Source organism: Myotis daubentonii, chromosome 9 (genome assembly GCF_963259705.1).
Source record: "Myotis daubentonii chromosome 9, mMyoDau2.1, whole genome shotgun sequence".
In the NCBI taxonomy this organism is placed as follows: Eukaryota; Metazoa; Chordata; class Mammalia; order Chiroptera; family Vespertilionidae; genus Myotis; species Myotis daubentonii.
Window position 1 is genome coordinate 76,591,511 of NC_081848.1, and position 25,128 is coordinate 76,616,638.

Genomic DNA, 25,128 nt, shown 5'->3' on the forward strand with positions numbered 1-25,128 from the left:
CTTTGAAGGAGCGTGGCCCGTGCACAGATCCAGGAGGTTGATGGAGGAAGTTACAAATAACCCTTCTGTGAAGTTGTCAAAGAAAATAAGGTCTTGAGTTTCCTTCAAATTAGTGGCCATCAAAGATGGCAAGAGACCACACTTGGTGAAGGCCTAAGTGCCTTTCACCACAGGCATTTGAGAGGTGCTCTGGAAACATCAAGATGAGTAGGACAGGGCCTCTTCCTGTGAAATCTTTGCCTCCCAAATTGCCACTAGTCCGCCTAGGGCAGTGATGGCGAACGTTTTGAGCTCGGCGTGTCAGCATTTTGAAAAACCCTAACTTAACTCTGGTGCCGTGTCACATACAGAAATTTCTTGATATTTGCAACCTTAGTAAAACAAAGACTTATAGTTTTGATATTTATTTTATATATTTAAATGCCATTTAACAAAGAAAAATCAACCAAAAAAATGAGTTCGCGTGTCACCTCTGACACGCGTGTCATAGGTTCGCCATCACTGGCCTAGGGCATGGCCCAGACATCAATTCAACGCATCTTCTAGAAGATACAGATGTTAGATGTCAGACATGATCCTGGGTGCTGAGGAGACATACAAGGTCCCTGCCCTTAAACTGCTGACACTGTAGTATGGGGAGACAGACAGTATACAGGTAAATGATTAATGTACAAATAAGGCAATCTCAAGTAGTGATAGTGCCACACCGAAAATACCAGGCAATGCTACCATAGAGAATAACAGGGGCTGCCTGTCAGGCACTCTCCGTGGTCTGACACTCACTCTTCTATGAACTTAGGGGCATATTTTACTTATTTATTATGGGGCTTTGGGTCAGATCAGCTCAGATACCTGGTGAAAGGGAATACTCCCCCCACACACATTCAGAGTAAATGAGATTTGGAATTCCTTTTGCTTTCCAGGGTCCATAAAGCGAAGTCTCCAGAATTTGGACTTAGTAGAGTATATTGGAGACGTGGAAGGCAACTGAATGACCTGGTTTCTAGGAGAAGAGCTCCATTTGAGTCATAAGCAGGTACACAGTTGGTGGAAGTGGGGTGCCTCTGCCCCTCTGGGTCTTGGCCTGAACTTCTAGGAAACAAATCAGACTGAGAGAGCAGCCCATCAGAGTACTACTGTGATGCGTCCACTCACAAGCCCTCCACGCCTCCTGGCCACCTGGTGTCTTCAGTATCCCTTATTTTATAGCCACTGGTAACTAGTGATAGGGGCTATTTACCCCCATGGTAGTGTAAGATGGAGTAGTGGCCATGTTCACAGTCTTTCATATCAAACAGATTTGGATCCAAGTCCCATCTTGGGCTCTTGTGGGATGGTTGGCATGCCATGTTTCTTGACCTTTAAGCCTCTGTTTCTTCATTTGTAAAGTTGAGGCAATACCTATCTCATGGGATACTTTTGGGGATTTAATGGCTAAATGCCTTTGAAACACTTAGCAAAGTACCTGACACTAGAAAAATGCCTGATATTGATAAATATGAGCCGATCACCTCAAAGATTAAAATACATTTAAAGCAGTTCAAATACCAAGTGTCTCATATCCTGACTTAATTCTTGGTGAACTGGTCAGCTTCTTGCTGTATCATTGGTAACAGCCACTCAAGACCTCCAGTTAGGAGCCAGAAACCTACTTATCCAGATACATGAGTTCTTACTCTACATAATATGTATTCTTACCAGATAATGGATGGATGGATGGATGGACGGATGGATGGATGGAGAGATGATAGATAGACTGTCTATAGAATATTCTAGGAAGAAGCCCGTCTAAAGCCATAACCCACATAATCAAAGTGGGTTCCATCTTTATATCCCCAGTGTGTGATCTATATGGTATGGAGCCCAAAAGATGTTTCTTTGGTTTAGTGGGAAAGCAGTAGGCTGAGCCTAGTGACCTGGGGTCTAATTCTGGACTTCCCAGGGACAGGCTGTCAGTACTTGGAGACTTCAGTTTCTTTAGCCGACCAGGAAGAAGTTGGATTTGATGATCCCCAGGTCCCCAGCCAACCCAGCCCTCTCTCTATATATGGAAAAATCTATGTTTTTTGTGACTGTTCTCTCAACACTCCAGAAACCCCAGTGGCCCCCTCTCGCCTGCAGGATTGTGGCATTTCACTGAGGAACCAGGGCAGCGGTGGTGTGATTAATACATTAAGCAGAGTGGACTGGCCAGCAAAAAGAAACAATAGACAAAACAAGAGCGAGTTACCAGCATCCTGCTCTCTGATTACACCAAATAAACGCCTCCAGCACATGCAGAGACTAGAACCTGCCCCACTGAAGCTGGAGGGAAAGAATGGTTTCAATTAAGAGGAAACCAGCAGAATTGCTGATTTCCTTAGAGAGACTTCCCCTAAATTACTACAAGCAGCCCCAGTGCTCCCTGCAGTGAATTTCAGCATCGTGGGCCAACTCAAACCATTCTTCAGGCGTGAGACAATCCTCAAGTGAGGCGCTGCTAAGCAGCCCCCACCGGCAAAATGGGGAGTCCAGATGCCCACCTCCAACTGGCTCCCTGATCATTGGTGGTCTTGGGGGTTCCACTGTCCCTACAATGAGGAGAGAGGGACATTCCCACCTCCTCCCTTCCTGAAGATAACTCCCAGTAGTTCTTAATTGTTTCAAGGCCCTTCGCTTGCAAGAAAAAATCCAGATTCTTCGGAAGAGGAAACACCTTGATTTTCAAGGCCTCCAGTCCTGGGGATGGAAGAACAGGATTCAGCCCAAAAGGCTGAATGGGAGGGAACTTGTGGTGTGATGTTAAAAGGAAAGGAGAGTTCAGAATTGAATTCTAGCCCCACCACGTAGGAGTTGAACCATTCATTCTTAGGCAAGTTACTTCACCTTTATGAGCCTCAGTTTCTCAGCCTGTGAAATGGCTCCAAGGAAATTCAGTCATTCATTTACTCAATGGATATTTCCTGGGTACCTCAAAGAGAGGGTTATGGGAGTTGGGTAATATTCGTAAAGCAACAGCACTGAGCTGGGTGTATAACATGTGCTTTAAAAAGTGTCAAACTTTTCCCTTCTCTCAGGGGAAGATAAAACCTTGGGAGGACTGGCCACAGCTCCCCCAAGGGGACCCCTGGGTTCTAAGTGACATTGTATTTAAACCATGAAAAATCATTTGAGCTTTGATAATCGTCTGTTTCAACCTGAACAACAGTCTGCAGGCACGTTCTCATGAAGCTCAAAGCTAGATGAGAACCTGACAGAAACGCAAACATCCCCTAAGGTGTAAAAGTCTGTCACATCAGAGGTGGTCAGAGGTGCGGCTGGGCGTGGTCTGACCTTCCTTTCTGGAGAAGAGAGCAGAACTAAGCAGTTTAAGGAAATCACAGATATTTTTGGAGATGAGAGAGTTGAACACCCCACTGAGTGATCGATGGACATTTTATGCCCTTGGAGCTGATCCCCCCCATCCACGACCAGAAAAATCCAAGCTTGGGCTTCTGGGGAAGAAGTGGACTCCGGGAAACTCCAAAGTTTCCAGACTGAGAAGGAAGCTACTGCATTCAACTGTCCTGAAGAGGCCAGGGAACAGCTCTGTCAAGAAACACTTCACCCGAGAGGGAGGCAAATACCATCTCCTCCTCCTCCGGCCCCATCACCAACTGCCAGGACCAAAGGCAGGAAGAGGCTGGTCCTGCTGAGACAAGCAGCCTGGGAGGCGGACTGCCTGTGCAAGTAAAGACAGGACCTGAGGCTGGTTTCCCCATTCGCTTTCATGAGCTACTGCCATAGCCAAGGTTTCCAGAGCAACCCAGGCTGCTGCTTTATCTGCTCAGCAACAGTTGTTCCAGTAAGCACCCGTGGGTGTCAGCACTCTGATGCACCCTCCCTGCCAAATTAAATGAGGCTTTATTGGCTAATGTTTGGCCCAGAAATGGAATGAAAATATCTCCTAGGCAGCTGGAAGTGTTTCCTAAGAGCAGCAGGAACCCAGTCAGGGCTGACTGTGGAGGGGAAGGGTCCCAGGTCTAAGAACAATGGTGATCGCAATGATTGCTGATGAATGCTTACTCCATGCCAGTTACTCTGTCGAGTTTCATGCACGTGATCACAGCAGTCCTCACACAACCCTACAGAGGCAGGTATTATTACTCTCTTTTAAAGAGGAGAAAACGGAGGCTCGGCGATGTTGACTGCTTAAACCACATAATTGCCGAGTGGCAGGATTCAAACCCAGGTCTCACTCCAGGACCCGCACACTTTCTGAGCGCTGGAGGCACTAGACTCCAGCCTCCCTGTGCATCTCTGACAGCCTGTGCTTGGCCCAGAGACCGGACTATGTGGGCTTGACGGAACACACTCAAATCCAGCCTGTAGAAGAAGAAAGGGAGCCTGACTTGGAGAGACACTGTTCTGGGCAGGCCTGTTTGAAGTGAGGCCTGTTTCTGAATGTGTTCCAGGGGGTGTGGAAAGCTCGTTTGGAGAAGAAACCAAATGAGTTTTCCAAAGGTTTGAACAATGCAAACAATGCAGAACACAAGAGTGGCTGTTGACTTTAGCCTTCCAGACAACATAAAGAACAGGATGCGCAAACAGATAATAGGGGACTTTCCTAGACCCTGAGAAACAGTCCTCAAGGAAGGCTGCGATTATCTGATGATGTTTGTTTGAAAAGAGTGTTGCTCCAAACATGTTCTAGAAGGGAGCCACAGGGAGCGCCTCCCTCTGCTCCCAGCAAGAAGAGTCTCAAGTACCCACCACGGCTTGCATTCCCAAACCTCGACCAGTCCTCCCTATCCCTAAACAGAGAGGTTTCCTCCTTGTCTTTCACATCCCTCCTGAGTGCCCAGACACTGCACATCGTCAGCTTCCCTGGGTGCCCTCCCAGGAAGCCACAGGAAAGACTGTTTCCTAGGTGATGCCAGCCAAGGAGAAGGGATGGGAGCTGGGTGGAGCACAGCCACGAAGAGCAAGGAGAGAATGAGAGAAGATGCGGCTGGCTGGCTCACCCTCACTTCTTTTTAAGCTCTTATCTCTAGAATAGAATACAAAGAATACGATAGGATAGAATAGAATAGAATAGGATAGAATAGAATAGAATAGAATAGGATAGAATAGAATAGAATAGAATAGAATAGAATAGAATAGAATAGAATAGAATAGAATAGAATAGAATAGAATAGAATAGAATGATAAAGTTTTTTTAAAGTTGTAATTTTTTTTAAGTTGAGTTGATCACAGCCTGAATCCACCATGGTATGTCACCATCTCATAAAACCAACCCAACATTGAAATGAACACAGGCCTTCAGGAAAGATAATGGAGTCCCAAATTCAGTCCCCCCCCCCCCATGTGCAGGGTACTGTTCTAGGTACCAGGACCGGGGCATTGAACAAGGTAGGCAAGGTCACTGCCCCATTGGAGGTTGTGGGCCAGGGGAGAAGACAGACATTCATCAAGTCCACAGCACAGCAAGTGTTGTGACAAAGTGCAAGGTGCTGGCACTTATTTTAAGGGAAGCCTTTCTCCACAAGGCTTGCTGTCCCCAAGAGATGCCTCTCCAAGGCAATGTCACTTTCCCTGAGAACTGAAGGGATGGATTGGGACCCAGCAGGAGAGTCTACTAATCGGCAAGCCTCGTGGTCAGGAAATTCACCCTCAAAATAAAGCATACATCATTTCGGTTTAATAGAATCCATTTCCTCTAGCTCTTTCATTATTAGATTCTGAAAAGAAGCAGCCCTTTCCTGTTAAGAAGCAATCACATCCTAAAGGTCTACATTAAACATCCCCTGGGCTCCTCTTCCCAGCATGTAGTCATCATAAGTCTTTTAGTGGTATTTAGAGGGGGGAAAAGAGAAAGGAATAGAAAACCAATTTTCAAGTTCTGATACCTCCCTCGCTCATGCTGTTAGGTTCCTTAGCTAACTACAGGGAGGCAGGGGACTGGCCCAGAAAACCCCCCTGTTCATTTTTTTTTTATATTTTTATTGATTTTTTTTTACAAAGAGGAAGGGATAGAAAGTCAGAAACATTGATGAGAGAAACATCGATCAGCTGCCTCCTGCACACTCCCCACTGGGGATGTGCCCACAACCAAGGTACATGCCCTTGACCGGAATCGAACCCGGGACCCTTCAGTCCGCAGGCTGACACTCTATCCACCGAGCCTAACCAGTTAGGCGCCCCCTGTTCACTTTTGAGCTTATTAAAATGTAGGATGTTGGACACTTGAGCTTCAGACTCAAAGAACCTATGAGGAAAGAGTTTTCCTGCTTATGAAAGAGCAATTATTAACATAAATTTCAATAGTCCATTCTAGACTCTTTGAAGGCAAGTCGGGTCCATTGGGGGCAAACATGGTGTGATGGCATGGACTGCAGCTCTGAGGGTGGGAAACTAGGGTTCAAATCCAGAATCTGCACTAATTAGCTCTAGGACCTTGGGAAAGTTACTAAATTTCTCTCCTGTGCAGGAGGGTAATAATGCTAACCATGAAGTTAATGTGAGGGCTAGATCAGATAATGGAGCTGCAAACACTTCCAGCATGTTAAAACACGCTAGGAGTAGTTATAGGAAAGAGAAGCCAGCTACCTGCCTGGGGGTTATCGTCTCATACTTTACAGGAAGAGATGCCCGTCCAAGGCCATGATTCATTTAAAATGGATCTTGCAGATAGTGGTCCTAATGCATGGTGTAGCTCCAGCGGTGGGGAGCGGGGTTGCGATAGTGAGGTTCTAATAATAAATGCTCAAGTGTGCAAAAGACTATTTCTTGTAAATTGTAACAGATGTAAAGTTATTCCCTGATATGCTTTTGTTGGGAGGAGGAAAAGATAAAGTTATAGCTATTACGACTGAGTATACGCCACAGATCATCTAAGCCTCAACCTGCAGTGTGTCCCCCAAGTGAACTCTGCCCATGAGGTGTGTCTTCTCAGAAGGTTGAGGGTGTGGCTTAGCTTTGCCTTTTTCCCCTTAGCTGGTAGACCCTATCCAACCACAATTCCACCACGTAGGTGAACACCCATTGAGGCCCTACTCTTTGTAACAGGCACTGTGACCAATGCAACAAAGTTCTTCTAATTGAATCCTGATTTTGTCTAAAATCCCAAACTTATGCTTCCAGGGAAGCGAGGCTCCAACTCTCAGCTCCATTGGATGGACCATGATGGGTCTAAATCAAGCACTGTGGTCAGAGAACTCCTTGTCAATGATCGGTTTGGTGTAGGCATTCCATGGAATATGACCCCTCTTCCAGTGAGAAATAAAAGGAAGTCAATTCTGAAAAAGGACTTCTGGAAAAGCTATTCCTCCTTTTTTTTAGAAGAGATTCTTGTGAATAAACTTTCCTTCTTCCGGTGATGGGTGTTGTTTTGTTTTTCATCGGATGCCTGGAACTATGGGAGTCAGTTTGGGAGTGTGAAGGGAGCGAACCTATAGGAAGACACTGGGAGTGGCAGAAAACGGGGTCTTTTGATAATACTGAGCTCCTGGCATTGTCCCGCCTCTACACTTCTTGTGGGAAGATGTCATTCTATGAGGGTTGATTGCTCTGCTACTTACAGAGATATTCAGCTGGCATGCACTGATATGGATATACTAAGAAACATGTGACAGATAACAATTTCATGGGGACACATCATGGTTTGATGCATAGATGGGTTGTAGCTTATGTTCAATCATGATAGCTATAACTCCCTATCTCTTCTACCCAAGAAAGCACATTTGAGTAAAAGCAGACAGATGTCATATTATCATCGGAGGGATGCCTTTGAGTCTGTTCTCATTTGTAAGACACAGTTATTTATAACTGACCATTTGAATTAGCTGGTGCCCCTACTCTACCAATTGCTAAATATTGTCATTATTATCTATGCTTTCATCTAAAAGCATCGTAAGTGATAGCTTTTGTCTTCTCACCGTATCTGTCCCACTCTCCTGATAGAATCCACTCTGATCCTCCCTAAGTACTTACCGCAAACCAAGGAGATAAAAGAGCAAGGCCCTCGTACCCAAGTGGTTGGACATCCACATCCCAGGGTCTTGCCTATTCCTCCTGCCTGCACCCAGTAGATGTGCCTGCATGGCTGCTGGACATTATCCTGCACACCATCCCCTACACACACACACACACACACACACACACACACACACACACACACTCCAGCTACCAAAGTGCTCAAAACATGACCAAGAAACTGACAATAAAATGGAGGAGATATGACCCTAACCTAAGACTTAGCACTAAAGATTCCCAAGTAAATTATGAATCCCCCCCCCCCCCCCGCCCCCATGGCTTACAGTAACTCTGATATCTCATGACACAGTGTTTCCCAGAGTTTGGGTTCCTTTGCTGCCCCAACATGTGCTGCTAAAAGTCTGAGTCAGCTTGGAGGTTCCCATCACTCTTCCCACCACTGTCTGTTGCAGGACAGACGTGATAAACCAGTTGCTTACAGAATTTTGAGGAGTAGAGTTTTCTTTACTTGTTCTCTTTCTCAGAGGACTCAAGTGTAAGGCAGTTAGAAGAGGGGCTGCTCTGGCTAGATTCGCTATGGGGAGCTTTGACCCCACCCACCAGACTGTCTCCATGAGAGCTGGTAGAATTGAGGTCCACAAAGCCGGTCCCCCAAGGAACTGTAGAGATCTTGCAAACATAGTTACTGCTATTAACCCCACATGTCTGGAGAAGCCCCCCTGATGCTCTAGAGCAGGTGAGGTCACCCTGTTATATGCTTTTTCAAGAACATGAGCTCTTCCTTCCCAGAATGCACTAGTATACCTCAAGTGTAATTAAATAAAAGCATAATTAGCTGTTTACTCTGTCTTCCCAGATAGACTGTAAGTTCTATGAGAGCAGAAACCGAGTCTCTCTTGTTTAAAGTTGTATCCCTAGTGCCTGGCAGAACACCTGGCACATCTTAGTGTTCAGCAAGTGTGTGTTGAATGAACAAATGAACCCTTTGAAAGCCATCAATTGTTGACTTGACTCACAGAATTGCTGAGAGCAGTTGGGAAAAAGCCAGGCCAGGTTATGCTGGACCTTCTGGTTTCAAAATGCTCATTAAGTCAAAAAGGATCAAAACAAACACCAAGTATGGATGCACAAGGTACTGCATAGGAAACCAGATCCAACTACAATGGAAGTTCCAGGGGAGTGTATACAATGTAGGCCCCACCCATACTGTTTCCCATTGTGCTACAAAGAACAATATGCTTTTATATCCCTCTCTTTGTCATTCCAAGTCGTCTTGCCCTGGTCGGCCCATTGTCCTCTTGTTTAGTGCTCTTCCTCCATCATCTCAAAGGGTGAAATGGAAAGGCCACTGGATCGCAAGTCAGAAGACCAGGGTTTTGACTCTAGTTGCGTGCCCTTGGGCAAGTTACTTGCAGTCTTTGAGATGACCTTCCCTTAGCGTTTCTATATGCCCAGTAGGCTGTGTAATGTCTAGCACCCATTCCCATCCTGATATGCCATCATCGTTGGCTTTTTCTCACCAGCCCATGATAACTTCTCACTTAGAGTCCTTTTTCTCTTTCTCCTCTTTTGCCTCTTTGGATCTATACCAGTGGTTCTCAACCTTCCTAATGCCGCGACCCTTTAATACAGTTCCTCATGTTGTGGTGACCCCCAATTTCATTGTTACAAATTGAAGATAATTAAAGCATAGTGATTAATCACAAAAACAATATGTAATTATGTAGGTCTTTTCCGATGGTCTTAGGCGACCTCTGTGAAAGGGTCGCAACCCACAGGTTGAGAACCGCTGATCTATACTTTGGTGCTGCTGTAGGGGCCCAGTTCAGCCTGCACCTTTCTGAGCCCCAGCAAAGCATCTGGACACCCTCCCATTCTTGCCTCTAGCACTTTTACTGAGTTACCCCAGCAAGGGCATTGCGACTCCACTTGGCGGGGACCCCGGTCCCCTGCCAGCCTGTCAGCATCTGCATGCTTCAGGAAATGGCAGAACCAAGAAGCCGGGGCACATACCAGGTCCTCCTAGATAAGCACAGCCCAGGAGGGGCGGCAGCTCGGAGGAGATTGGTGAGCATTCCAAAGAATACAATTTCAAGGATTGGGGTCAACCAGCAACAGGAGACCGAGATAAAGGAGAAAGTTACCTTAAGGTAATAATAGGACCTTGTAGTTCTACATCACATGCTTCTGCCAACTAGCACAAAACACTTTCACACCAGCAGGCAAAGGTGGGGAGGTCTAGGGGAGGCAGAGGGATTAGTTCCCTGGTGGCTCACAGTGTATTGAAGCATCAGACAGATAAAGCCAGTAGCTTAGGGTCACACAATTAGGCTTTGACAGGGTGGGAATTAGAGCAGAGTGTCCTAATCTCACCCGGGGGCTATTTCCAATCAATGCTTGCTGGAGCCTTTTGTTTATACCTCCGTTCTACCTTATCTTCCCCGCCCAGGTAGTGGGCTTGCTTTTTCCCTTGGGGATGAGCAGTGGGAAACTTGAGCGGCCCACAGTGGGCTGGCCAGAGTTCAGAATCCAGCCTTCTTAACTTGGATGCTACCAGTGGGACCCGTGGGGCCAGTCTGTGGAATGCTGCCTCCGGCTGCTTTTGGGAGGCACAGAAGAGCCCTGAGTGGCAGCTGAGAATGCAGAGGCTCCAGGGCTGATAAAAGTTGTAATTAACGTGTGCACACAACCCTTTCATCTTCAAAGGCTTCGCTCACATTAGCTGGTAATTCCTCCTATCACCCCTCTGGGTGAGGCATCATTTTTGTCTTCTCAGTTTGCAGATGGAGAAGCTGATGTGGAAAAGGGGACCTTTGCCAGGAAGTCTGGTCCTGGTTCACACAGAGGAGATTCCTGGCTCCCAGCATCTAACTTCAGTTGGGGTGATGATGGGAAAACACAGTGGGAATGAATCATAAGAAAAGGCTCAAGAGACTCCACTCCTCTGGGTAGGAGACTGCATTTATATTGTTCTGGAAGGAGGTGGAGTCTACAGCATGACTAGTTGACTGAATTTGAGTGGCTAAATTCCCTGAGTTACCCAGACCTATCAGTAACATAACTTAGGAAAGTTTGCTGCTCTTCTGTGATGACCTACGGGTGATCCCTGAGGTCAAATCCTCTATATTATGCCCATGTCAGATATCACTAATGGATCACAGAACTCAGTAGCTGAGCCATGGTCTGGATTCTTAGCACAGCACTCCAGGCAGCCTCTAGTAATCAATGGGAAATGTAACATGGGCTGTTGCTGCTGTAGGGCTTGTTGGGGATTCTCTTAACTTGCCACTCTCCAACTCAGGCAAAGTTGCCCAAGTTCTATCTCAATCAATGTTGGAGCTGGCCTGCTTCTGAACTCTGTCTAGCCCTGTTTGAGGAGGGTGTCATGAGAACTTCTCTGTGACAGAAGAATTGGGTCTTGTAAGATGGAGCCAGTGTTACTTGATCACCTGGAATCTGGCCAACTCATCCTTCACTGTTCTTCAACACTCTTACTCAGGCTGAGCCCTCTCCTGACCCCAATTAAGCCATACTTTTCAGCTCCTCTTTACACTTCCATAAATTGCTCTCCTCTCTTCTCTCTCCCTTCTTTCTCTCCTTCTCCTCCTCCCCCTCCTCCTCCTCCTCCTCCTCCTCCTCCTCCTCCTCCTTTCTTCTTCTTCCTTCTCCTTCTCTCTCTCTCTCTCTCTCTCTCTCTCTCTCTCCCCCCATCTTCTTACCCACATTCATCTGATCCTCAAATTCCACTCCTTCATGAAGCTGTCTCATAGAATTGCCACTCACAGACATAGCTGCTTTTCCTCATCTTCTGGCACTTGATAATATATAATCTTGTGTAGTTCTTTCTTCTGTTTAATTTTTCTACCACCAAATGGTAAGCTCTCTAAGGAAACAAAATCTTCTACTCCCCTCACTTTTTTTCCCATAGAGCCAATCACCGAGTACTTCTTAATGAATTGGATTGATGAGTTCATCACCATGTTTACAACCAGGGAAACAGAGTCCACCAGTAAGGGAAGAACTTGCCCACAGTCTTCCTGTGACTAAGACCGAGAGAGAAATGCTAAACCCCTGTTGGCTACACGAGGGTTCTCACTTCTCCTAGAGGGCTCTGTCTAGGGGACTGGCCGGAGATACAGACGGCTGAACCATAGCCAGCCACCATCGAGAGCATTGTGTGTGACATGAGAACCAAACCCAGCTGCTATTTTATTTCAACTTCTGGTGGGCAGATTTCAGATGGATATGAAATGGACACAACAAGTCTGACCAAGGACTTTGAGTGACTGATGGAAGGTGAGAACGCCAACATGAGATTTAGTCGTTGACCAGTTTTGGCAAACTCCTAAGTAATACAGTCTTCATGACTCCCTTTTATTTATTTATTTTTCCTGAGCAAGAGCTGCTCTGGTTTCATGGAAAAGAAAGAAATATCTTAGTGGAAGTCTGGAAGGTTCTCAGTAGAAGCAGCAACTCACCATCTCAAAGGTCCACCTACTCAGTGCCCTGGTTGTGTGTGTGTGTGTATGTTCCTTTGTTTTGTTTTCGTATTTTCAGATTCCCATGGCCACCCATGGGACACTAGTGCTCAATCTCTAAGCACTATTTTGGCTGAATATGTTGGTTCTTTTTGCACCCACATGTGGCAGAGTTCCCTTGAGGGAAGCTGAGGTCTCCAAGATGCTCATGGAACTTTGAAAGTTAAGGACACAATCTTTTCTCTTCGTCAGGGGGTGGCTTTTCTGGCCACTTAAAGCAGTGCTGTATAATGTAGAGTTTAAAATAGCAGATATTACCTTCAGATCCTGCAGGTAACCCCAGAACTGGCTTCCTGCATTTTTAGCTCTGTGACTGAGGCTTGCTAGCTGCTCTGGCCTGAGCTTCTTCACCTGCCCACGCCCCAGTGGTCGGGAAGATTCGGTGGCGTCCCCTGAGCAAAGTACCTCGTCCCTAAGAGTCATTCTCGCCCACTGGAGTTTAGGGTGAAACTGGGTGAATACGCTTGCTCTGATAGGGATTAATAATTCACGCCTGACATTTAATGCAAACAAGGCGTCACCTTTTTTTGGGCACTGCATTGTAGTCGTGTCATTCTTTCCATTAAGTTTTGTGAGGCTAAGGTATTCGTGGGCCCACAGAGAATCCAACCCTCTCATTTTACACATGGAAAATTGGAGGCAAATGGGGTGAAATGATTCGCTTGGCCTTACACAGTGAATAACAGAGAGGAACTAACATAGAATAGCCATTTCTATTCTTGAGACACCTTCTATGTGCTAAACACTCAGCTCTATGTGCTAAACATTGTCTAGAACTTAACATGTGCAACTGTCTGACTTCATGCTGTTCTTAAGTGGCAGAGAGGGGACCCGACCTGAGGTTTTATTTCACTGTCCTTCCTCCTTCTACACAACTCTCTTCCAAAGCCAAACCTTCTCATTCCCATTCCACCACACTCAACATCTGCTGGTCTTTGGGATGGTCAGTATTAAACCCTTAAAAGAAACAACTCCCCCGCCTTTTTTTTCCTTTTAACATGGTAAGCGAAAAGCCAACATCTTTTCTCTGAGGTCACTGAGAACATGATTTTGAGGCTTGGGGTTCTTTATACTTGAGGCCAGATTTGAAAGTAAGTGCTGGGACACAGAGGCAGACAGACCTAAAGGAAATCAAGATTTCTGTTCTTCTGGACAAAACCTCACAAGCCCCCAATTCCCCTGCCTTGCCTGACACGTCAGACCTCAAGAAAGATATTCTCAAATTGGAGAGTATGCAGAGAAAAGCAATTTCAAGGAAGTCTGAGGATCACTACAGGAGGCACTAAGATATTAAAATAAAAAGGTTTTATACTAGTAGACCAGAAAAAAAATTAAAGGATGAAAAAGAATCACAAAAGGTCAGGAATGATAAAGAGGTCTTTGCTGGTCAAATCTAGAAATTTCATTCATTCGGTCAGCCAGCCAAATATTTATTGAGCACCTACTATATGTGGGGAACCGTGCTGACAGCTGGGGGGCTAGAGAGACACAACAATGTACATAAAGCATGGACTCTTCCTAAGGAGCATATATGTTCATGGGCCAAAAAGAACAGATTGGCCTACCCAGCTTAGAGGCATTCCTTCAACTTCTTTTTAGGGTGTTTATGAAATGTAAGGGAGAAGCAACCAGGAAACAATAGAGAAAGTAAAAGTCACTCAGGGAAGTCTAGAGGGATGTACCTGACCTCTAAGGCTGACATTGGGAAGACAGTCTTACCACTGAGGAGTCACTGCAAAGACAAACTTCTGGGCAGGAGGTGTCTGTGGAAGCATCACTTCCCCCTGAGCTTTTGTCTGCATCTGTGTGACTAGGGCTCCTGTGGGCACCCTTGTCTGTCCGTGTAGGGAAGTGGTGGCTGTGGGGCTAACTAACTCTGTCACATCAGCTGGTCTCCTGCAGGCTGTAAAATGATACTCAGCTCTGCTGGCTTCTGCCTCTTGGACTGGACACACTCAGAAATGGCAACAGGTGTGGCTGGCATAGAGTTAAATGCTCATTTAACACTTCCGGGTGGGGGGGGGGGGTATAAAGACTGGACTGGGGTCCGGTCCTGAGCAGAAACACCTTCTAGGCCAGCAGCAGGAGATCAGGTACTGACTGCGTGGAAATGTCGTATCTCTCTGGTGTCTCAATTTGCACAATGGTGAACACAGGTGAAGGAGCTTCCTAATCATCATTCTAATATCTTGGGTGGGGGCGGGGGGGGGGGGTTTCTTTGAGAGAGGAAATAGAAAAAGATGCTGCCTAGATCCATGACTGGTGTGTGGGTGCTTCTAGAAGGCACGGCAGACCTGCTCATGCAAAGAGATGCACTGCAATTGAGACAGTTGGTAATTTATAATGGATCAGTCTCCAGGCCAAACCCACCTCCCCAGGCAATGGTCCCCTGCTGGGCCAATAGAAGCCAGACCGGTGGTTTGGGCTGGGGCTGGGAAGAGGAGCCGCAGTAAGCTTCCTGCTTCAGCTCAATCCCTTGCGCCCAGACAAGTGCAGCCTGATTCCTGGCGGTCTCCTCTCTGAGCTTCCCTCCCGTCCTCATCAGTGCCAACTGGTAGAGAAAAGGCCCTGGAACCAAGGGCTCTTAAGCTGAGTTTGGCTGCTGTTTAGCTCATTTTCCAGCTTTGTCCAATCAAAAGTCAAGGTCCTAGATGAGGGAGAAATACCCATCAGCCATCTTCTCCTTTCATCCAGATGACAGGTCATGATGTGATAATGAGCCAACAACTCAGTTCACCCTCCCTTTCAGTCCCACCTCCTCCCCAACTTCCCATCATACAGAAGAGAACAGAACTTCTATCCAGAGAGCAGAATGAATGAGCCGCTCAGAGTATGAATGGGAAGAAATTTCCATTACGCCTTCTTTTTCATTTTTGAATTCCCAAGCCCCTCCTCTGAAATTGAATGTAAAAAGGAGGACAAAACCAGCTCTATGGACATTAGGACTCTACCCACACCCGATTCCCAAATGGGGCTCATGAAAACAACCAGAATGCTACCAGGTACCCTCATTTGAGTCTCTGGGGGTACCCTGACATCTTGAGATACTAAGAGGAGCACAATAATGTAGTCACTAAGAGCAGAAACCCACTAGCCAGACCACCCGGGTTTGAATCCCAGCTCTAGCGCTTACCGGCCCTATAGCCTTGGGCAAGTTAATTTCTCTATGCCTCAGTTTTCTCATAAGTAAAAGAGGGATAATAATAGAACTCCTTCATAAGGTTGGTGTAAGGATTAAACAAGTTAGTAGACAGGAATATACTAGTATGGAGAAATATAAGTTAGTATACAGGACTATATTAAACAAGTTAGTACAGGGGAACGATTAGAATGGTGGCTGGCCCATGGTTAGCTTTCTATCAACTGTTTGCTATTATTACTAATATCAGTGATTTCTTAAAAACATCAACTTGCTGCAAAGAAGCAAGTGCAAAAGGTACAAGAGCTCTAACTCTGAGGCCAAGGTGTGGGGAAGAAAGATGAACTTTCAGGCACCACGAAGGGAGAATGGCAAGGACACCACAGCAAATGCTCAGAATTAGAAACCTGGGTGAACACACTCTCCCCCCCACTGGAGTTTTGCAATGAACCTTTACTCTCAAAAGCTGAAGACTCAGAGGATTTTGGGGGCTTGAGTTTTGCAAATCACCTCCTTGGTGGCTCAGCTCCTCTCCACCCGCCTGGGACCTGTCTGCCCACACTTGCGCTTAGGAGGGGTACTTGCCCCAGGAGGAAACACCCGGACAGGCTGTGCATCCCAAACTCGGGGAGATCGGGTGCCATGAGGTCCTGTTCCCCCACAACATCCCATCCCCATTCTGTGCTTGACTCCCTGTCTCCAAGTCTTACTGGGCAGATAGGCCAAGGGTAGGCAGGACCTGCCCCCGTGGTGGGCAACTTCAGACTTGGCAAGCTCTATGGAGAGGAGGCCTGGGTCGTCATTGCCAGTGTGGCTCCCCATCAGATGCCATGCTTCCCTGAGATTTGCCCCGTTTAGTGGCTGCAGGAGACCCACTAAGAAGGCAAGAATCCTCTGTGAAGCTGGTCTGCTGCTCCTTCAGCTGCCTCCACCTTCCAGAAGCAGCCATGGGGGCTGGACGGGTGTGGCCTCTCACCCAGAGAGTCTAACCTCAGGTGAGCATCTCCAAAATAAGCAGCCCTCTCAGCGGGCGGCTCAGGCGGAGGGCTCTATTTCGAGGCTTAAATGTGGGGGTTGGTGTCATCATCCTCCGGTCCTGGCTCAGAAATAGTAACCCTGTCCTTAGACAGACATCCCAGCAAGGAGCCACCAAAGCCACAAACAGATGGGTGATCTCCCCCTTTGGGCAGAAAGTACACGAGCCCCACGGTGGGCAACTGGCCAGCCAAGCGCCCTCCTTGGGCTTGCCCCGAGCAAGACAGCCATCGCCACCGTTATCATATAACATAGACGTATTTGCATCTTAGGTGCACCGACCCTAGAGACGGATAGAGTTATTTCTCTATTCTAGATGTTCATCAGTTCAACAGTTACTAGGAACAGCTATGGGCCAGCACCGAGCGCTGGAAGCATGAAAATGACCCCTCACGTCAGGGGACTCCCACAGCACTGCAGAAGACGGGTAACAGAAGATATTTCAGGTTTGGGTTTTCCCCTTTGAGGAGTGTGAGAGTCACTCGGACCCCGTGGCCTCCACAGGCTTCCTGTGTGATTTCGCTGTGAAGCTTTAAGGTGAACTAATGGGGCCTATGGAAACCAGATGCCACATTGTCAGAGCTGAGGTTACTGGGATGGCTGCCCTCCTGTTACACCAAGGGTTCTCAAAGTGGGGCAACCTGAACACCCCCTAATTTGGCATTGTTTGTTGTCACGACTGGGGTGAGGGCGCACGCAACCAGAATCTACCGTGTGGAAGCCAGAGATGCATAGTCAGCCATTACCCAGGAAACCCTATACAGTGGGGCCTTGACTTACGAGTGTCCCGACTAAGGAGTTTTTTGAGATACCAGCTGTCTCTCGGCCGACTTTTTGCATTGAGTTGATAGAGTAATTTGAGTTAACGAGCTCCTTAACGAGCTCCTTAATGAGCTTGGTCTCGGAACAAATTAAACTCGTAAGTCAAGGCCCCACTGTACTAGGCTGTGAGCTATGCAGAGGCGAGGACTGTCCCTCCCAACATTGACCCCTCCAGTCCTAAGTGCCAGGTGCACTGACACTGACCCCTCCAGTCCTAACTGCCTGGTGCACTGGGTAGTCAGTGCCTGAATGTTTGTTGAAAACTTTGGCTAGTTAATTAGTTAACTTACTTGGGGGTGGGGGGGGATAGACTAATAAGAGGGTAACAGAAATATGCACACCCCTTTCTCACCCTCTCCTCTTTGCATATTAAAATCCTATCTTGTCTGCATTGCCCCTCCTCTCTGGCATCGATTCCTCCAGTCCTGCTTGCTGTGTCACTGCTTGGCAATGACATTCCTATCCTCTAAAGCAGGCGTCCTCAAACTACGGCCCTCGGGCCACATGCGGCCCACCGAAAACATTCATCCGGCCCGACGGGTGTTTTTGCCGCCGCTGTGTGCATAGGAATTTGTTCATAGTTTTTTTTTTTTTAACTACAGTCCGGCCCTCCAACGGTCTGAGGGACAGTGAACTGGCCCCCTGTTTAAAAAGTTTGAGGACCCCTGCTCTAAAGTGTCCAGGCTGTCACTCGACTGCACTCTGCTATACACGTAGAACCATAAAGTCCTTGGATGCAAGGCCCATGTCTCGCACATTTAAGTCGCCAAACGTACTCAACACATTGAGGAGCCCGTACAGGACACCTTACAAATGCTTAACGGTTGCCCAGCAATACCCACGTGTGTCCAGATGCATAGACACTTAAGGGCCCGCCCACGTGTGTATGTCCACCTTAGCAAGCAAGAATCAAATATGTGGCATTTCCTGGCAACTTCATATTTTGGGATGATCAAGAAGTGGAGAACAGAGGAATACTAACATTTCTCCCGCAAGTGCACGTTTCTGAACCAAACATCAACCTCATCAGCAACTAGACCAGTGGTTCTCAACCTTCTGGCCCTTTAAATACAGTTCCTCATGTTGTGGTGACCCCCAACCATAAAATTATTTTTGTTGCTACTTCATAACTGTAATGTTGCTACTGTTATGAATCATAATGTAAATATCTGATATGCAGGGTGGTCTTAGGCGACCCCTGTGAAAGGGTCGTTCGACCGCCAAAGGGGTCGCGACCCACAGGTTGAGAACCGCTGAAATAGACTGATTAAGGAGCGGTTCTCAACCTGTGGGTCGAGACCCCTTTGGAGGTCAAAGAACCCTTTCACAGGGGTCGCCTAAGACCATGGGAAAACACACATATAATTACATATTGTTTTTGTGATTAATCACTATGCTTTAATTATGTTCAATTTGTAACAATGAAACTACATCCTGCATATCAGATATTTGCATTACAATTCATAACAGTAGCAAAATTACAGTTATGAAGTAGCAACGAAAATAATTTTATGGTTGGGGGTCACCACAACATGAGAAACTGTATTAAAGGGTCGTGGTTTAGGAAGGTTGAGAACCACTGGATTAAGGAGTTGTGGAGCTGTGAATTTACTTATGCAAAAAGTCTTGCAAAGTTTTTGAGTTGTAATCACACCAAGCCATGCATTTGTTTGTAGAAAATATATAAACATTTAGTCAAAGTATCCACTATGTATCAGCTGGCAGAGCATTTGCATGTTTGAAATCCCAGCTCTCCTGGCACGTCGGGAACACACACACTCACTGTGCCATGTCAGGCCGCACCCACAACCATGAACTTCAGAAGGCACCGCTTCCTTATTCTGGAAAATGGGGCTGGCTTTCCGCACCCTTGCTGGCCGGCTCACGGGGAGCACACGCTTAGGAACAATTTCAACTTCCTGAGTGAGTGAAAAGTGGGGTTTAAATGTAGGGGAGGAAGCAGCAGCCAACCCTCGTAATTCTAAAGAACAGTTGTGCTTCCCATTCAAGCAGCGACACAAAGGAAATTGAGTCATCAGTTTCTTGCTGTGCAAACCCCCAGAATTTCTCTGGGGCAGAAAAGATCCCCTTTGAGCCTGTGCTTTGTCTGGCAGCATCTGCCACCTGCTCCACTCCTTTTACAAGGGCCACTTCCCTTTTAGGTGCTGGGTGGAGTCAGCTAAACCGGAGGTGCTGGGGAAACACAACCCCAGCCCCAGCCCCAGCCCCAGCCTCAGCCTCAGCCTCAGCCTCAGCCTCAGCCTCAGCCCCAGCCCCAGCAAACTCCAGCCCCAGCCCCAGCCCTCGCTCCAACCCCAGCCCCAGCCCCAGCCCCAGCCCCAGCCCCAACCCCAGCCCCAGCCCCAGCCTCAGCCTCAGCCCCAGCCCCAACCCCAGCCCCAGCCCCAACCCCAGCCCCAGCCCCAGCCCCAGCCCCAGCCCCAGCCCCAGCCCCAGCCTCAGCCTCAGCCCCAGCCCCAACCCCAGCCCCAGCCCCAGCCCCAGCCCCAGCCCCTGCCCCAGCCCCAGCCCCAGCCTCAGCCTCAGCCCCAGCCCCAACCCCAGCCCCAGCCCCAGCCCTAGCTCCAACCCCAGCCCCAGCCCCAGCCCCAGCCCCAGCCCCAGCCCCAGCCCCAGCCCCAGCAAACTCCAGCCCAGCCAGGACAGACTACTTCCTATCACCTCCCTCTGTCAGGGGACCCCAGCCTGGATATCACAGGCTGATCTGAAATCTCACTTGGGTGTGCACGTGTCACCTGGGGCTCCACGCTGGCTTTCAGTTCAAGATCTTTGACTTTCATAGAGAACTGTCATCGCGGGTCCTCAAGACCTTCCCTCCCGGAGGCTCATAAAACCTGCTAAGCCCCAGGGTTTCCAATGAGCGTTTGCTGAGGGGGCTTTCTGGGTCTTGCATCTAATGCTTACGAGGTCCACGTGAGAGCCTCCCTCTGTGGAGCCTCCTCCTTCATTTCCAGGTGGAGGGCATTGCCCTAACTTGTCTCAGAGACAAGAGGCAGCCTCTCCCTTTCCTCCAAGCCTGCCAATGAGAGCATGTCTAGAAGGGCGGCTGGACTCTGATAAGGCCCTGACTTATTTCAGAAACAAATAACTAGGTTAGTATCTCTTGACAGCTGTGGCCAAAGTGAGGGGAGACAGGCCAGGGCAGGGCAGGGCAGCCAAGCGTCCACAGCCTGCGGAGCGGGGCAGGGTGTGGGGGGGGGGGGAGCAGGGGGCAGGGCAGGGAGGGGGCGATGGGGCAAAGGAGCTGAGGCATCGGAGTCTAACATGGGGGATGTGAGCCAACAGGGGACCCCACCTCCACCACTCAGTAGCTGTGTGCCCTCGACAAAGTCGTGGCATCTCCCTGGGCCCATGTCTTTCTCTAGAAAATGGAGCTAAATGTATGGAGGCTGTGCTACCCCCTCGCTGAATGCCCAGCAGAGAGTTGCTCAGTCAGTGGTATTTCCTGGGGACTTATGACCCCTACTTTGGGCAGAAGCATATGGTGCATTAGCTGAGAGTCAGGCTTTTAAAACTGGGGTGCTCCTGACTCTCAGGGATCCAGCAATGATCCAGGAGGCCCGGAAAGCCCCAGGCAGTACAGAAACTCCTCACTGAGCATCCACGGTGCTTTCAGGTAAGACTTTATCCATCTCATTATTCTCAGATTAAAGTCAAACTGGGTAAAATGTGGAGTAAATAAGAAACTGTGATGACTGGTTAAGACACTATTGAAGGCATGAAACACCAGTAGACCACACGCTGCCTGCCCATGGCAGGGGGTTGAGGTGGGGCTCATGCCAGTGGTCGATAGTGGCATTTCAGAGACCCTAACACTGTCTGAGAGAGGGCAAGCCATGCCTCTCTCTTTCAGGGGCTGTTTCCTCCTAGGGGAAAAGAAGGGGGTTTTCTGAAAGATCCTTGGAGTCCCGTCTCTGAGTCAAGAAATATTTCTTGAATGAATGAAAGGGAGCTGTCAGAAACTAAGAATTTCATGCTGCCCAGCATCCCCTCCCACGTGATGCAATTTGGGGAAAAAAATGGAAACTTTTCCTACTGGCTGCCAGCCTCGAACACGCCCGCCTGGCACCCTGCCCGTGCAGGAAAGAGATGTCCAGGGTGTATCTGGGGAGGAACTGAATTAAGTGATGCTAACCTCGGCAGCAATGGAGCTTTTGCTGCCTTGCTCCTTCATCTGGGAAAACACAGCCGAAGCTCTAATGCCCATGAGGGGAGTCTAATGCTCAGAGGCAGCAGAGGGCACTGCCAGCCCCAAGCCCCAGAGCACTCAGATGCACCCCTCTTTCTCAACGCCAGGGGCGCGATTCCCTAGCAATGGCCTTTGGCCCTCAGCGAGAGGAGGAGATAGATGTGTGCCCGAGGGCTCACCCCACCTGCCCTTGACCCAAGGATACTTCCCTCCTCCCACATATGACACCTAGTTCAGGTATCTGTTCTCCAGCTCAGGATCTCTGGGTCCAATGTTGTTTCCCTCCATTTAGCCATTCCTCTACTTTTTGCTTTGCAATACTGAGGTTGGACCTTTCTTCCTCCCCAAAGCCCTGCCCCTTTCAAAGTTTCCTCTTTGTCTTCTGGAGGCCCCCCCTCCCCCGCAATGGGCAACAACAGTGCCTTTCCTTCCCCCTCCTCTTTCTGCTTCTGCTCTCTCCCTCCCAGCCTGAGCCCACGGATAAGTCACGTCTCTCTCCTTTCCAAGTCTTAGTTCCCCCCAGACAACCTTCCAAGCACATGGAAGCCAGGGTCGGGTAGCTATTGCTACTGGCACTTTCTGTGCTTCCTCCAAATGATGCTGCCCAAAGGGACCACAAAAATGGGGGAGAAGGGTGCAGGAGTGAGCCTGCTGGTCTCTGGGAGAACCTCAAGGGTCAGGACAGCGCCCAATGTTTGGGGAGGGGGGTCCTTTCAAAGAATCAGGCAGACAGATTGGCAGGAGCCCGAATTCTCAGAAACAAAGCAGAAGATGTCACAGGAAGGTAACATACAAGTAAACTTCCCCAGAGGCCCCTCGTCCCTGAGGCCAGGCCCAGGGCTCTTCCTGCACCCAAGTTTCCCTCTTCTCTCCCATCCCAAGCACGTCTGACTTCCAAGGGCTCTTTGGCTCTCCAGGCTCAGCCCCTGCTAAGGCCTTTGGCTCACCACGACCCTGCTTTCCCCGAATCCCTTTTTGATTTTGTCCACGCCGTACATAGAGTCTACATATTCTGCCCAAGCACAGGCTAGGGGGCCTGGGCTCACATCATACCAACCCTCTGGCTGTGTGACACGTGCAAGTCATTTCACCTCCATTTGTAAAACCCCCCACCCCCACCCATGAAACAGGCTAATAACAGGCCACTTCTCACTGGGCCGGCATGAGGGCAAAATGACCTAACACACGTAAAGAATTTAGCACCGTTCCGGGGTAGCGAAAGTGTGCAATAAACGCTTGCTAGCGCTGTCATTCCTATTCGAATTCCTATTATTTCCAGCTCAGGAATCTAACTTGGAGATCCCCACTTCTCCATAGTCTGAAGTACCCAGCTAGGACTGTGTCTTTTACTTTCTTGGTACCCCCAGAGCTGGGTATAATAAATACTTGCTGGGTAGAATTAACCATAGGCTGAGCTGTCTTAATGACCCAGCTGGCACGTCTTAAAAGGAAAATTAATTTTCCTAGCGATAAGCAAATCAGCCATGTAATTATCTGTACGTATATAGAAAAGGCAAGAAACACCTGGAACTCAGCTTGGCCAGAATACCTCACACACAGCCACCCCTCCACAACCACAGACCCGGGCGCGATGGGACCCTGGCGGCCCCAGCTCCTGGTGCCCAGGCTCCCGGCCCTCCTCCAGGGCTGCCAGGCAGGAAATATTCGCCTCATTACTGTCTGGATTTCCCCTAACTGATTGGCAGAAGCAGGAGTTGACAAGGGCTGAGCAGCTGGCCCAGTCATGGCCTTGCCTGCCGACTCACCCTCCCTGGCCCTGGCTGGCACCTCGTGGAGACCCAGGAGCTCCCCCGCAGGGCTGGTTCCAGCTCCCACTAGCGCTGAGACAGTCCCTGACTGGAGCCAACTGTAAGAGCTTTGAAAGCCAGGCGCAATGGGCAGGCGCAAGAAGCCAGGGCCCCTTCCCGGGAAGCTCATGGCCACCAGTTCTCATTCATGCAACCGTGCCCAGCTCTGTGGCCACCGGGCTCACAGCCCCTGCCCTGCCCAGCCCTGCCCAGCCCTGCCCTGGCCCCGCCACAGCCCGACAGCCCGGCCGGGCTCCAGCGCCTTTGGGACAGGAGCCTGTGAGCGCAGACACCCGCACGCGCATCCAGGAGTACAGTTACTTTCCGCCTTGTGCTCTGGCTCCGGCGACCTCGCCCAAAACTGCGCGCCCGCCGGCAGCCTCCCGGCAAACTTTCTTCGCTCTTTTCCTGCCCACAAAGCGGTGCTTCCAACCAGCAAGCTCTCCGACAGCTCAGCGCAAATCCTAGCCCTCCTTAACCAAATCCGAGCTGCAGCACCCGCTTTGGCTCCGGTCCCGAGGGTCAGCCCAGGCTGCGCGGCTGCCGGGTCAGTCCAGACCCCCTCCTGTCACTCCCTCCCGCTGCCCGGGCGGCAGGCACTCACCGATCTTACCGATCTGCGCCAGGCTCAGCTGCAAGAGGCAGAGTCCCCACACGGCGCACCACCCGAACTTGTTCATGGTGTCGGAGCGGAGCGGACGGAGGAGGAGAGCGAGCGAACGAGCGGGGCTGGAGCGTCCCGGGGCGCTGGGCTGGGGAACCGTAGAGAACTGAGCAAGGACGGCGGCCCGGACCTGGCGGAGGCTGGGGTCTGGCTGGGCAATGAGGGCGCCTCGGAAGTTGGGCGCCGTTTTTATTTGAGGGTTGAAAGTGACCTAAGAGGGAGGGAGCGAGCGAAGGACACACCCAATCGAGGGGGCTGTGACTAAGCAGTCGGCAGAGGTTTGAAAACGTACCAGCCCTCCTCTGCGCCGGCCCCGGGCGCCCTCGCCGTGAGCTAAGGAGATCGTCAATCGGGGTTTCCCGGGCGGGCGCCCGGAGGGCAGCGGGGGGGCCGGGGAGCTCCGGGACGCGCGGGCTTTCTTCTCCCGCCCGCCCGGCCCCTGGCTGGACGGGAGCCTCAGGAAGGAAGATGACTGAGTCCTGAAACCTCGCCCCACTGGGCTCAGCACCTGGCCTCTGCTCTCAGCTAAGTTTCTGTCTGAATCTGGTGGGGGACGCTTCTCTCTGGGTTTCGCAGGCAGCTGGGAAGGGAGCTGGGACCGTGGCGCTTCCCCGCCCACCGTGGGAAGGAGGGGTGGGGAGCTGTGGCTCTTCCCAGCGGAGAGAGGAAGAGCTCACACTTCTTCCCTTGAAAGAGCAGCCAGGTCCACCTGGCTCAGGAGCTTTGCTGTTCAGAGGAAGATGATGGTCAGCCATTGGACTAGCAATTGGCTCCACTAACCCATGTGTATCCTCAGTCTCAGGCTGGATTCATCCACCATTCATGCATCCGTTCACCCACACTCTTGCCCATCCCCTGGGACATTCTTCTATCCACCCATTCATCCATCTACCCATCTTTCCTTACATCCCTTCAGGGCCCACACGCCCATCCATGCTGCTGTCCCTCCATTTATCCAA

General features: G+C 49.4%; 1 protein-coding gene across 35 annotated transcripts in view; it reads right to left on the reverse strand.

Moving 5' to 3' along the window:
- The window catches only part of CD44 (CD44 molecule (Indian blood group)), an 87,843-nt gene extending 63,463 nt beyond the window's left edge, over positions 1-24,380 (reverse strand). For 6 of the 35 annotated variants that reach the window (XM_059709676.1, XM_059709672.1, XM_059709675.1 and 3 more), the window contains exon 1: positions 24,110-24,377. In XM_059709676.1, the coding sequence (XP_059565659.1) occupies positions 24,110-24,185 (76 nt within the window). In that variant the 5' untranslated portion in view covers positions 24,186-24,377. Of the gene's footprint in view, positions 1-24,109 lie in introns of all 35 variants that reach the window. The other 29 variants (XM_059709673.1, XM_059709670.1, XM_059709677.1 and 26 more) reach the window with 17 other exon arrangements.
- Positions 24,381-25,128: the final 748 nt, after the last annotated feature.